Below are 13,421 nucleotides of genomic sequence, written 5' to 3'. Positions count from 1 at the left end.
CTTGCAGATATCGGTGTGGTAATATATCAGTTTTACAGAGTTCCCATCTTATTTATAGCAGTATCCTCACCAGGAAGACTTAGGAAACCAGAGTAGTTTGAACTGTTCCTTGATATTTTTAATTCATTTGTTCCCAATTTTTGCTCATTCCAACTCCATCATTACTTACATGAACTGCCCAACTCGCGTCGGACCCGAGCATGATAAAGTAATAAGTATGATTAGTCATGAGCTTTCGGCCAAAGGATTCTCCTTTCTTGGACAAGCCATGCCGCACCTACTCATTGGAAATCTATTGATTTATTACAACTGGAGACAAAAGTCATAAACTACTGAGAGTGTTCGTGCCGAAATGGAAAACCACCGAGAGCTAAATTATATAAACATCACTAGCAAGCAAGAGCAGTTTGGATGAGTTAAAGACTGTCTTCGCTAGGCTCTCAATTGTAGCATTTTCTTTTCCATAAATTCGACAAAGATGCATTATAAAAATGAAACATGATTAAGAGTATTGAAAGGCAAACTTAAGTGGAATTGGTTGAAAGCACGATGATTAAGAGTATTTATGAAAGCACTCATCTGTCATTGGCTCTTAAGTTGCTTTCTCCATTGAATTTATGAGCACCTCCAAACTTAGTGGATACTCTGAAGAATGCAGCAGCTGTGAATCCGGATGGACCGAGTATCTTGTTTCCGACGACAATGGTGAAGCAGAGTTTGTTCTTGTGGATAGTGGCGATGAGGATAGAAATGGTGGCAGTGACAAAGACACTGACGACGATGACGACTCCATGGCTTCTGATGCCTCTACTGGATTAGTTAACAGCAAGCAAAAGCTTGGTGATGACGGTGAGGAGAGTCCTCAGTGTTCTTCTCAGTCTGATAAATTTTACCAGTTGGAAGTGAGTAATAGAAGGAAATGCGAGCCTCAAACCGAACTTAACTCCACCTCTTTATATGGCAAATCCAAAGACAGGAAGAAAAGATTGTAGTGGACCTGTATCCCAGCATTTAGATCATCATCATTTTTGTGTTGATGATGGCAATAAATCATTTGCAGTTAATTAACATTTGATTGGAGTGTAATCATAAGCTACAAAACCAGATCTTTTTGGGTTAATTTCAATTGAATTTTTAATTGCTCATGATGAATTTTATTATTGTTGTTATACATTTTCTTAATGTATGAGCTCCATGTGCTAAATAAAGTTGGGCAAAAATAAAAACAGCACTTTTCATTTGTTTCCCAAAATTTAAATATATAAAATCATTATTTAGAATTTAATAGTTAGCTTTTAATTTATGTTAAATGCGGTGCCCATTTAATTTTAATTGGAAATGGGACGCCCAATAATGATCTTGTAAATGATGGACGATTTTTTTTTTTTTTTTTTTTTTGCTAGGATGGAAATTGAGCATTGAACACTGTGTTCTATGTGAAATATGACTATATGAGCACGCCGTTGTGAATTTCGGAAATAGGGTGGGTTTTTTTAGTAAATTTCCAAATGAGAATCCAAGAAACGAAAATGGATAATTAATGGAATTAAGAAATTTCTGAAGGATTAAAAGTCTCCCGTTCTTGGCTGAATAGTAGTCGAAAGCCTCCGCCGTTGCTCCGCTGCTTCCACCACCGCCATCGCTATGGATCCCATCGATTCCATCGTACTTCACGGAGAAGATGAATTCCTCGTCCAGAGCCCACCAAACAACCTTGCCCAAGACCCCTCTGCGGAAATCGGCGGTTCCCCCCGCCCCTATGCCTTTGTCCAAGGACTCCGAGTCGTCGGGCTCGATTCGGACTCCGATTCTGACGGCGAAGACCCTGTCCATGACGTTGCTTCGGAGGATACCAATCGGAGCGGAGATGATCTTGGTCCGCCTCTTCAGTGTGATTGCGTCCGCACCAGGGAGACAGCGAGCGGTGGCGCGGAGGAGGAGGTGGCGATCGATGCCTTCGATGATCATGGATCCCTTTCGGGATCGAGGTCTTCTCAGGAAGTAGATGAATGGAGTGATTTGGAGTACGACGACGCGCTTGTGACCTTAATACGAATCGTATTAGGAAGAGGGGTTTCGGAAGATTTCGAAAGTGATGCTGATCCCTACTTCTACGATGACCTTGAGGAGTACACTGACTACGATAGGACGAGAAACACTCCGACGGCGAAATCAGTGGTCGACGGGCTTCCCGTGGTCCTCATGTCAGATGAGGATGTGGCCGACAAAAACACATTTTGCGCGGTTTGCAAAGATGAGATTTTGATGTTGGATACGGTGAGGCGGTTGCCGTGCTTGCATATTTATCATGGAGACTGCATTTTGCCATGGCTTGGCATGAGGAATACGTGCCCAGTTTGCCGGTACGTGCTTCCGACCAAGGATCCAGAGTGCGAGAACTAAAGTCTGCTGAACTATGGAGCTGATTCCAAGTCTCTGTTGTGAAAGTCTTGCTCGGTAAGCCTCCAAAGCAATGATCAATTAGGACTATCGATCTATAAAACTATGTGAATCATATTTCAGTAGTAACCCTTGTTATTGCAACAAGTTTGTCATATAAACTTTGACAAGATTGCTCAACATTGCCTCCAGATCCAGTACTAGTTTTTATGATTATGTTAATTTTACTGTGAACAAGTAGATTTGATCAGTTTTATGTCGTGTGTTTAGTTGAACATGTAATCTTGATGAAATATTTGCATTGTAGATTCTAAATGTGATAGTCCTGGAATTGAATCTGAAACTATCAAAGACTTGTGTAAATATACTTTGAAAATAGGAAATTACATATTCTTTGGTCTTTTTCCACGTTAAAAGAATTCCAAACTACTCTGGAAATAGATGCTGCTGTTGTTTAACTTGTATTGTTCATTACTATCCTGCAACTTGATTTTGACAAAATGAGAGACTTATGGTCATTGACTTGCAACTTATATGCTGCATTTAAGAGTCAGAACCATTTATTGTCTAGATCTTTTATGCTAGCTTTGGACATGAAGACCATATGAATGCCTTGGCAAGATTATTCAGTTATATTATTTCATGTTCATATTAGAACAAAATGAGCTTATAATTGCTAACTGTTAAGTTTTTTACCCATTTAATTACATTTTTGAAATTGCTATTTAGCTTCTATTCTACTTTAACATAGAGCGTTAGGAGGTAGGAAATATTAAGAATCAGTAGTAAGACTACCTTAATCACAATTGGGTGGACAAGCATTACTGAATTTAGCTAATTGTTGGGAAGAAAAACCATGACAGAATAATAATTAAAAAAAACTATAAAGTGTGCACAAGATAATTGTGGTCAACACTACTTGCCACGGAGATGCAAAGATATAAGAATTTTAAACACTTCATTGATTAAACTCAACCTTTGAGCTTTTTCACATCCTCTGCTTCTCCCGTCCCACCCCAGAGAATTTCCTGTCAACTTCTCTTCTATTAGATTGTTAGAGTACCACAAGTACTTCCTGGAATCAGCCTCTATTCTAGATAATTATCTAGCTTTAGAGCATTTCATTCCTCAAGAAATGTGCATTCACCAGTAACCATACTTTCTCTAAGTTAATTACTTGATGCCCATCAGCCCATCAGAACTATTAATTGATGCTATGGTGCACTAGTACTCTCATTGATTAATAGTTAGCAAAAACTATGGTTGCTAATAGAAACTATACAATGGCTTAAAAATGATTTTGTCTTACAGCTCTCTCAAGATCTGTTACTTTTCCATTTCTTATTAGTGCAAAGGTTTGGTTAATTTGACATTGTAAATATTGGTTATAGGTAGTTGAAACTGAGACACAGTTTTTGTTTTTTTTGTTTCCACTTGTATTAACTTATACTTTGTCTTGAGGGCTTGAGGCTTTGGTTGACTAAAATAAGATGTAATTTCTAATTGGCTGATTTGGTTATGCAAGTATCCTTCTATTTAGTTCTGATACTTCTCAGATGTGAATGACTTGAATATTTGTGGGATTTCTGTCATTTCTATTTGTTGAAATAAGTTTAGCATTAACAATTAATCAGTGGACTATACTTCAATATCCAATACCTTATCCTGAAAAACAAACACAATTGGCATGAGTGATGTATATAATTAAAGTAGCACCTTTGTGCTAGTATATAATAATAGGACAGAATAATTGACCTCCTTTAAATTTTTATGAAATTCTCTGTGAATCATTCTTTGTTTTCTCTAACAAGAACTGGTAGTAGAGAGTTTCCTTGTTGTACCTGAATTGTAATCGTATGAATTGGTACTTCTACAGCAAAGAGGAAACTGTACAAAGAACACCTCTCTTATGATACTCTGGTCCATGTTTTCAGTAATTGTGATGCAGCAATACAAATATTAGATTCATATGACTTTTTTTTTTGGCAAGTCGAGTTAGTGATTGGTGAAAGATAAGGAGAAAATAAGGCCGTAGCTATTCTAGAATTAATAAACAAAACAAAGGGTGTTGCAACAAAATTGATAAGGTTTAAGTGTCAAAGCCAGGAACAATTTTATTATAAAATAATAAAATACTGCTTCATTCATACTTGCTATAGAATAGTGCTTCATATCAAATCCAGAAAAGGCCAAATTAAATTAATAATACAAATGATTAAATTAAGACAAAATAAAATTCGAATCAATTTGATTATATCAAATAATCAATTTAAATTTCAATTCTATTTAGTAATGAATTAATAGTTGTGAGGAAAAACTTAAGCTTCTTGTTAAAAATATGAATAAAGTAGTGAATTTTCTGAAGCTATATTTTAAGAAGCTATCGATTCATACACACTCAAAAATACAGCTTACTTTCAATTTAGAAATATTATTCTCCTATAAATACATATCATCCCTTTCAAAATAATATAATAAAATATTTATAATATTCAATATATGTTTTTTTTTAGCTTACAACTTCCTCATAAGTATCACTTGTTATATCAGAAATTCTTACTCCCAAAATTTATATTTTGTTAATTCTAATTATTTTCTCGATTTACGTGTCAATCTAATTAGATATATGAATTGTCTATTCAAAATATCAATAAATATAATCATCTGGCATGTGCTGTTGGATAGTAGAGAGTTATCATGAAGGGACCGAGGTAATAATTGCATCTTACTGTCAATAAATATAATCATCAATAAATGATTAAACTCAAAGGCATTATGTGTTTGAAAGTTAAGTACAATATTATCAATTTAAATTATTTTTATCATTATTTTGAAAATAAATAACTATGATATTTATGTAAAAAAAAAATTTGCAGTAGCATGTTTATAAATTCGAAATTATAAATATAAAATAATATGTTTCTAAGCAAAATATAGGTGATTCCGACTTGCAAATTGTAAAATACTTTAACTTAATAGAATATAAATTAAATGTTTTTGATAAAGGAAATTTAAAGACAACAACCAATAAAGGATTTTTTTTAAGTTATATCACACAAATTCATGGATTTTATTTCGAATATTGCTAATCCACATATTTAAATAATTTAAGCAATTAGGATTTTTATAGGAATGCTAAGTTAGACTTTTTAAATTTATTGCAAATTTAAAATATATTTAACATTCTAAATTTAATTTATAGATTATTTGTGCACTGGACACTCTGGACATATGAATAACTAGTTTTGATAATTTGAGAAATTTCGTAAATAAATATTTTAACATTAAAGTATTACAATATGACACTTAGTTGATGTATAATAATTATATGTCAAAAATAAACTTGATTTTTAATTCAATACGAATTTATTTATATTTATTAATAATAAAAAATTAAAATAAATAAATTCGAATATTGTTTAAATTTTAATTATAAATAGAATCATTAATTAAAAATAAAGAAAACAATATCTATTAAATTAATATATTATTAATTAAATTTGATGAAAAGGTTAAACTTAATTCGAATTTGATTAAACTTTTAATAAATAAATTTAATAATTTTTATATGAAAATAAAAATTTTATGCCCTTAATTTTGACTCAACGGAGTCGCATTCATTTGACTCGGCCAATCCGCTCGGCTCGCAGAGATTCGACCAAGTTCCGCATATTCCATCGCCACTATTTTACGGTGATGAATCCATTTATCTAGACAACGGACGGCCGATCCACTTTCCGCATGGCGAGACTACTATGCGGACATATCAATTGGAAAAATCGACTTCTTCGAGTCTTCCTTGTATCTCGACGTATATATTGTCTTCCTCCCGATCCATCTCCCTATAAAACCCTTGATTTGAATCCCGTTGGGGACCGATCTCTCTCTCCCTCGCTCTTTCTCTCCCACTTCGCTCTCCTGCCTCCGGCGACATCATCCCCGTGGTATAAATTCCTGGGTCCAAGTTCCCTTCCTCGGCAGCGAGTAGGGTTCCGACGGTCAAGACTTAGCTCAGGATCTCGCGATTGGAGGTCATTTTCTTCCGTTTGAAAAACATACATATGTAAAAAAAAATGTCCTTCGCTCACCGTTTAGAGTAGAATTTCGTTTGGGTCTGAAATCCCCTATTGGGCTCTTACGTTATCTTGTTTTGGTCTTGGATTTAGGTTTAGGCATCGGTCGGCTTTTTGTCGACTTGAAAAATAGCTAATTCTGTCTTGATTTCATTTTTTGTTTTATCTCTGCATCGCGGCTAATTGGTTTTATTTGTTATTCGACTTGTTAGATAGTAATTAAGGTTTCTTTTCAGACTGAAAGGAGGTGTCTTTTGTTTTTTTTCCCCCCTCACTTTTCCTATTGGAAAGACTTATGTTGAATGCTTTCTTTTTCTCTTCCTAATAACTTAACGTTCCGGGAGATTTTCTGTGATTTAAATTAGAATCTCGAAGGTCGGTAGATAGTAAACCTAAGAATTAAAAAGTGTCATTTTGACTTATTTGTAAAGCACGGGTGGTAGCTATTGGAAGACTGCTGCTTATTTTCTTCAGGTCTCTGTTATTGTTTTTCTTGATCTATCACGAGCCTAACTTGTTATCCTCCTGTTGAGGCAATGAATTTATTTTTTTAAATGGACAAAAAAATATTACTTGCATTTCTTCCCATGATAAATATGCTGCTTGCGGAACTGTATTTTCATTGCTTTAGATTTATAGTGAATTTCCATTTTGGTGTAGTTTTTCTGCTTTAACTTCATAGTTTATAGATGTGGCAACTCTTCACTTTAATAGTTTTATTGCATTAATGACACGATGTTACTAAATGTAAGTTATAGTTGTATACTGAAAAATGCATCTTTCTGTATCGTAATGCGCTCGTCCTTTTCGTCTAGAAAACACAGGTCATTAACCCAAACTAAAAAGAGGAAAGCTACCAAATGAGAGAAAGCGCATGTTGTAAAAGCCTAGACCACCCTCGTCATCATTAGGCCAGTCTCATGCCAAAATCCAACCCCTATTCTGTACTTGAGGACAAGTACTTTTTTAAGGAGGGAGTGATGTTATGAGTCCATAAATGCCACATTTGCAGAAGCTTTGGTCTAGGAAACATCTAGTTGTTGAAGGTGGAAGCGCTGAAGAAACTAGGAAACAAAGTGATCTATTGAATTATTTCATGATAATTAGGATTTAGGGGTTCTTTTCTTGCAATTATATTTAATCGCCATGAATCACATGTATTGATCGAATGTATTTCCATGTAGTTCAGTGTGAGTCATTTTCTTTTACAGATCTGTAAGTAGGAGGAATAGTTGGGCATGATTTTCCATTTTTGGCATGTGGGAGTAGAAAGAGGTTATTGCTCTTGATAGGTAGCTTCCTGAAAGTCAGGCAAACTAAAGGTCTAATGCATTTGCTAGTCACTCATTATTCCATCAGGGAGTTACGGTGAGAATGAGAAAACTAAAAACATGTGGCTTAAATGGCAAAGGGAATGGACATCTGTTTCATCCCAAAGATATTGTACTTGTGTGTCAACTGGATTTGTTTGTGCTTGAAAATATAAGTTTAAAATATATTAAGTTTATTTGGACCGATTGCTTTCTGAAGAGGAGCCTTGGCACAACGATAAAGTTGTTGCAGGGCAACCTGAAGGTCATGGGTTCGAGTTACGGAAACAACTTCTTGCAATACAGGTAAGGCTGTGTAGACCCTTCCCTAGACCATGCATTGGCGGAAACTTAGTGCACCGGACTGTTTTTTATTTTATTTTATTTGGACCATTGCTTTCTGTTGGAAATTTAAGAAACTGTTATCTATCACACGTTATGTATGTTTTCACATTAATTTCTAGATTTTTAACATATCTAACATGAACATGTTCTGGATGATTGGGTTCCCTTTATAGTTAAATACTTGGGTCTAGAAGGAAATCATGTTAAGAGGGATTCTTTAAATTTTTAATCTTTCAGGTCATTATATGCTTTTGGTACTTTCTTTAGTTTGATTAACCTCATAGTAAATGTTAGTTAAGAGAGACCATTTAGTTTGTGGATTAAATTTATAGATTTGCATATTCTATAATTAGAAGTTCATTTAATTAAAAGATGATAGGTTGACTGCTGTCCAAATTGTTGGGATTGTTGTTGTTTATGATTAGTTTTAATTTTGACTGTCATTTGGTTTATAATCTGTCATTGGAGTTTGCACAATTTTGTGGTGAAGTCGATTGCTTTTCCCATAGAAATGAAAAATGGCCTTGATAGCTCAAATTTTTTTTTAAAACTGTCACTTGTATTTTTTTTCTTCATTTTGTTGCAAGAATATTTCCAAGTGTCATCTCTCCTAAGAAGTGCTTCTGTATTGTAATTACACATATTAGATTAAGCATATGTCGTTAATATGAGATATAAGACATGATCAGATAGTTATTCACAATGTTTTTTTTTTATTGTTCACTCTTTTGTATCAAGAACTTCTAAGTCTGCATATTGCTAAAGGTGCATTGAAGATCATTATAGAACAAATATATCCTAGTTGATATGCTGGATTAATTGACTTATGTATATGCCTTGTATTGGCAAAGTAAACAATACAATACCTAATAACCACATCTTTTTGTGTTTAGTACTTCTGCCACCAATCAATATTTAATGTCACTATCTTGGTTCATCTAATAAGATTATTTAGGGTGTTAACTTTCTAGCAGGGGCAAATTTAGTGGAATAATGATTTTGGCAATTGTCTAATGTGTAAAAAAATTGTTTTCTCCCTTCCCACTATAAATAATCAAACAATACCAAACACTACCATGTTGTTTGTTATATTAATCATTGGATTTTTTTTTTCATTGGATAACCCTCAATTTTGGTATCTTAGTATAGTCTATGGCCACATTTGAATTGTACCGAAGGTCCAGTATTGGTATGTGCTTGACAGAAACTCTAGATGAGATGGTTTCAACTGGAGCCTTGAGCCCAGAGCTTGCTATTCAAGTTCTTATGCAGTTTGATAAGGTGTGCTAAATTTTTAGCAGTTGTCAAAATTCTTCTGGAATTTCTGTGAACATACTAGTGTGCTGATATTACCTCCTTCCAGTCCATGACGGAAGCTTTGGAGACTCAAGTGAAGAGCAAGGTTACTATTAAGGTAAAGGCTCATTGTTAACATGTTGGACATATTATTTTTTGCAATACTCACTTCAGCCAAGCCCCCTAATCCTCTGAAATGTTTAATATTTTGTGCTATTGTAAAATTAACCTTTTAAGTTAACATTGATCTAAATTGGTGCTTCATAAGATACTTGTGCCTTTGATCCATCATTATCAGCTTCTCATGTGAGCATGGCTTGATTTATCAATCACATTTAAGCATGATATGTGAAATCTTGTGTCTGATTTTGAGAAATTAAGAAATGGAATTTGGACAGGCTTTAGTTACTGCAGCACATTCCATACAGAGTTATTGGTTATCATCTCCACTGGGTTTCAAACCTGAAAATATGAGACATGGAATGAACTAATTTGTCAATTGGTTTAGTTAGTTATGAAAAAATATTTCCTCATAGGTCATGGTGATGCAGCTGATGGTCTTATAAAAGCTACTTGCGTTTTGTTTCTCAAGCTTTAACTGTCTTTCATAGTTTTTATTCTAACAGAATATTGTTCAAAATCAAGCTGCAAGTTCTCTAGTTCTTTATTACATTGTCCATTGGAAATTTATGCAGTTATATGCTCCTGTAATTGTAACATTCTCTTTCAATGTACCTGGAGAAGCCCAAGTAGCTCTAAGTTCTTGTGATTAACGTGTGCATTTGTGTGACAACTGCTATCTGGCATGTACTTACTAGCTTGTTTACAATGAACTATGCTGTACCTAATCAATATCCTGTTTCAACCATCCCTTTCTTTCTGACAATTTAATTCCTGAAGCTGACAGTTGAGTATCATTCTTAAGTTTGATGCACAATTGGGAAGAAGAAACAAGTAGTATTATTGTGACCCCCATAAGTCTGCTAGTCCAACTCTACTCTGTCATCGTCTTTATCATTTTCTGCGTAGTGGCTATGCAAAGATTACTTTCTTTCATCCTTCTCTCTGCTGCATATATACTTGTTTATATATTTCACTATTTGCATACTACTTTGTTGGCCATTCCAGATTAAGCAATAGGCCCTTAAGGCAAACCTTCATTTTGATCACAATCTCATTTATATCTATTCTGATTTATTGTCAATCTTGGCACTTCATGTTGCCAAAGATGCATACCAGATTGCCTGGTTTGTTAGGTGTTTGCTTAATAGTGAAGCAAGATACTTAGTTCTAGAGTGTCATAAAATAATAGACGAACAAAAGGAAAAAAAAATACAATTCTTACATGGCAACCACTAGTTGATTGATACAATAGTATGTAGGTTAACCAGTTAGTTTTATCATCAAGCAAGTCATGATCAATTGCCACCTTGAACTGGACAATTTTACAATAGGGCAGGGATCAAATCCCAGTAGGTGCATGCCTTCAGGGAAAAACTCCTCCCACCCTCTAGCCACTTGATAAGATTTTCATCCATTCATATAACCTTGGGACGGACTCTGAGGGGTGCCTAGGATGAGTGTAATCACCTTTTGCTACAATTGAACTTTATAATTTTGCTCAAGATTGAAAACATTTTCACTTTTGCTACTGAAAATTGACGGGCTGAGCTTAGTTAATATTCATGTTTAATTTATTTATGAACTGAGCCTAAGAAAAATGTTCAAGTTTGTTCATTAATGTTTAAAATATAAATAAATGGACCCTTATTGATCACTTCTAGATAGTTTTCTGATTATGGCGAATTTTGTTGGCCAAATAACTTATCCTAAAAGCTCAGGCTGTTGGCAAAGGGATGAGATTATGCTTTTTACATAATTAGAGTGGGCAATGTACTGACTCAATCTAATTCCGGAGACATTTTTGAATTCCAGTAGTGGCTAGATTCAAGCACAAAGTTGTCGACAGTGCTGGTACCATGATAAATTTGACTTGCTGTCTATTTTTCATAAAAGCGTTAACTGTTAAAAAGGATTAGTTTATATGCTGAACTGGTTACACATGTTCTCTTGCAATTATTTTCTGTCATTGTCGTCGTCACATTCCGCTTAAATGAGAGACCAAGCCCAATCACAGGCTCAAAATGCTTAAACCAAGTTAATAGTACATATCTCAATCTCATTTAAGCTTGTAAAACTCCTTTATCGAATGTGGGAATAAATTGGGGATTACAATCTTATACTAAATGTGAGTTTTAGAATACAACTCACAGCCCAAAATGCTCCCTAATTGACGGGATGTGAGAGCCAATGGTGCCACACCATCATGTAGACAAACCTTTCCAATACCTCATTATTTGTCTAGATTGGGTTGGCTTTCATACCAATTGTCACGACACGCTTAGATGAGAGAATTGACCATTTGCTTATCAAGCCCAACCACTCACCCAAATGCTTAAGCTTAAGTTAGTATTTGATGCCTCCATAGACATAGCGCAGTTGGTACTCGGATGGTAGTTTGTCACATTAGGATGAGGGATCAATTCTCATGGGGTTCATTACCCATGAGGAAAAAACGTCCCATCCACCTAGGAGACCGCTACGTACCCTGATTTACATGCGTATATATCTTGCCATGGGGCCAACGGTAATGGTGCTTGGGATGAGCGCATAACCTTTTTGCCACATTAAATTAGTATTTGATAACTTAGATAAGTATATAAAACCGTCTATTAGCTTACAACTTACCATATGAGACTAAATAATCATAGTTTGAAATTATTGCCATGCAAGTGCTTACATGCAACATTTTTTGTTGTGAGATTTGATTACCTACTTTCTATAAATATTTTCAGTTTCTTCATGCTCTTGTCAATTCTAGGATTCGTTCACCATAACCTCTGTCATGGGTCTCTCTCTCTCTCACACACACATTTTCTACATATACAACCTGTATGCTAATCTTATGTACCATTGATGATTTCTCCCTCCAGCTTCAATTTCTATAAGTTGCTATCTTGACTTTATACTAGGGCGGCCAACCCAGAACTTAATCCTCAAATTATTTTGTAATCTTATAGGTATTTATCAATGCATTCCATTTTATTCAGCATCCAAGCTCTGCAAATTTAGAGTAAAATAAGCATCTATCATATCTGGATTCTCAATCCTGCCTTTTTAATTATTAATCTGCTAATTGGGATAGCTCTGAACTCTTTTGAGTCTGTTCTGCAGGGTCACCTACACACCTACAGGTTCTGTGATAATGTTTGGACGTTCATCTTGCAAGATGCGACTTTCAAAAGTGATGAATTAAATGATCAAGCTAGGAGAGTGAAGATCGTAGCATGCGACTCTAAGTTGCTATCACAGTGAGAATTCACATTTTTCTTGTCCCAGGATCTTCCCTGGGTGGAAAAGTTCTCATGCTTGTCAATTGCAACACCTACCCCTCTGCCAAACTTGGTCTCTGGCAAAGTTTATTTCGTGTATCTGAACTTGGACAACATGAGATGGCATGCTTATGTGGATTATTATCTATGCTCAAACAATAATGTCAACAAACATTAGTATTTAGTTCAGTTTGAGGACGTCACAATGAACATGAAGTCGACTTCATGCACCTTAATTCAGCGTAGAAATATAGTTCTATGCGAACCAATTGTCATTGTGGGGCAGAAGAATCAAGAAAATTTGCACCAAATTGGTAAATTATTCTACAGTTAACTTTCATTAATTGAAATCTGAGGCTTATTAGGGAGGTATTAATATTCCTAAGGTCACCGAACCTCAGCTCAGGCATATTTTCTCCCGTAGAGATGAGTTATCCGTTAAAAGCCCAACCTAACAAATCAAAGTTGAATTAATTGTTTTAAAAAAAAATCAAATCAATCGAATTTTATTATTAAAATCAAATAAATTGATTTAATATAAAATCTATTAATTTGATCAGTTATTGAATTTATCAAATTTTCTTTTTCATATTGCTATTAGTCAT

General features: G+C 34.7%; 2 protein-coding genes across 3 annotated transcripts; both read left to right on the top strand.

Moving 5' to 3' along the window:
• Window positions 1-1,575: 1,575 nt before the first annotated feature.
• LOC121980106 (E3 ubiquitin-protein ligase RDUF1-like) lies at window positions 1,576-2,627 on the top strand. Its single transcript, XM_042532075.1, has one exon. It carries the CDS (start codon window positions 1,645-1,647, stop codon window positions 2,401-2,403), a length of 759 nt encoding a protein of 252 aa, XP_042388009.1. The 5' UTR covers window positions 1,576-1,644; the 3' UTR covers window positions 2,404-2,627.
• A 3,586-nt stretch (window positions 2,628-6,213) lies between these two features.
• LOC121980091 (transcription initiation factor IIA subunit 2) lies at window positions 6,214-13,005 on the top strand. 2 transcript variants are annotated; one of them, XM_042532067.1, is made up of 4 exons: window positions 6,214-6,431; window positions 9,273-9,409; window positions 9,492-9,542; window positions 12,659-13,005. In XM_042532067.1, exons 2-4 carry the CDS (start codon window positions 9,281-9,283, stop codon window positions 12,797-12,799), a joined length of 321 nt encoding a protein of 106 aa, XP_042388001.1. In that variant the 5' UTR covers window positions 6,214-6,431; window positions 9,273-9,280; the 3' UTR covers window positions 12,800-13,005. The 2 variants fall into 2 exon arrangements, with proteins under 2 accessions (XP_042388001.1, XP_042387994.1); XM_042532060.1 differs by having other exon boundaries at window positions 6,220-6,431; window positions 9,278-9,409.
• Window positions 13,006-13,421: the final 416 nt, after the last annotated feature.

The sequence above is a fragment of the Zingiber officinale genome, chromosome 1B (assembly GCF_018446385.1).
Source record: "Zingiber officinale cultivar Zhangliang chromosome 1B, Zo_v1.1, whole genome shotgun sequence".
In the NCBI taxonomy this organism is placed as follows: Eukaryota; Viridiplantae; Streptophyta; class Magnoliopsida; order Zingiberales; family Zingiberaceae; genus Zingiber; species Zingiber officinale.
The sequence above is the reverse complement of the archived record's forward strand: the minus strand, read 5'-3'. Positions and strand labels throughout refer to the sequence as shown.

Excerpts from the sequence above, each read along its gene's own strand:
- LOC121980106 (XM_042532075.1), top strand. The coding sequence starts at position 1,645 with ATGGATCCCATCGATTCCATCGTACTTCACGGAGAAGATGAATTCCTC.
- LOC121980091 (XM_042532067.1), top strand. The coding sequence starts at position 9,281 with ATGGCCACATTTGAATTGTACCGAAGGTCCAGTATTGGTATGTGCTTG. Across the intron at positions 9,410-9,491 it reads TTCTTATGCAGTTTGATAAG|TCCATGACGGAAGCTTTGGA; the intron begins GTGTGCTAAATT and ends ACCTCCTTCCAG. Across the intron at positions 9,543-12,658 it reads AGAGCAAGGTTACTATTAAG|GGTCACCTACACACCTACAG; the intron begins GTAAAGGCTCAT and ends TCTGTTCTGCAG.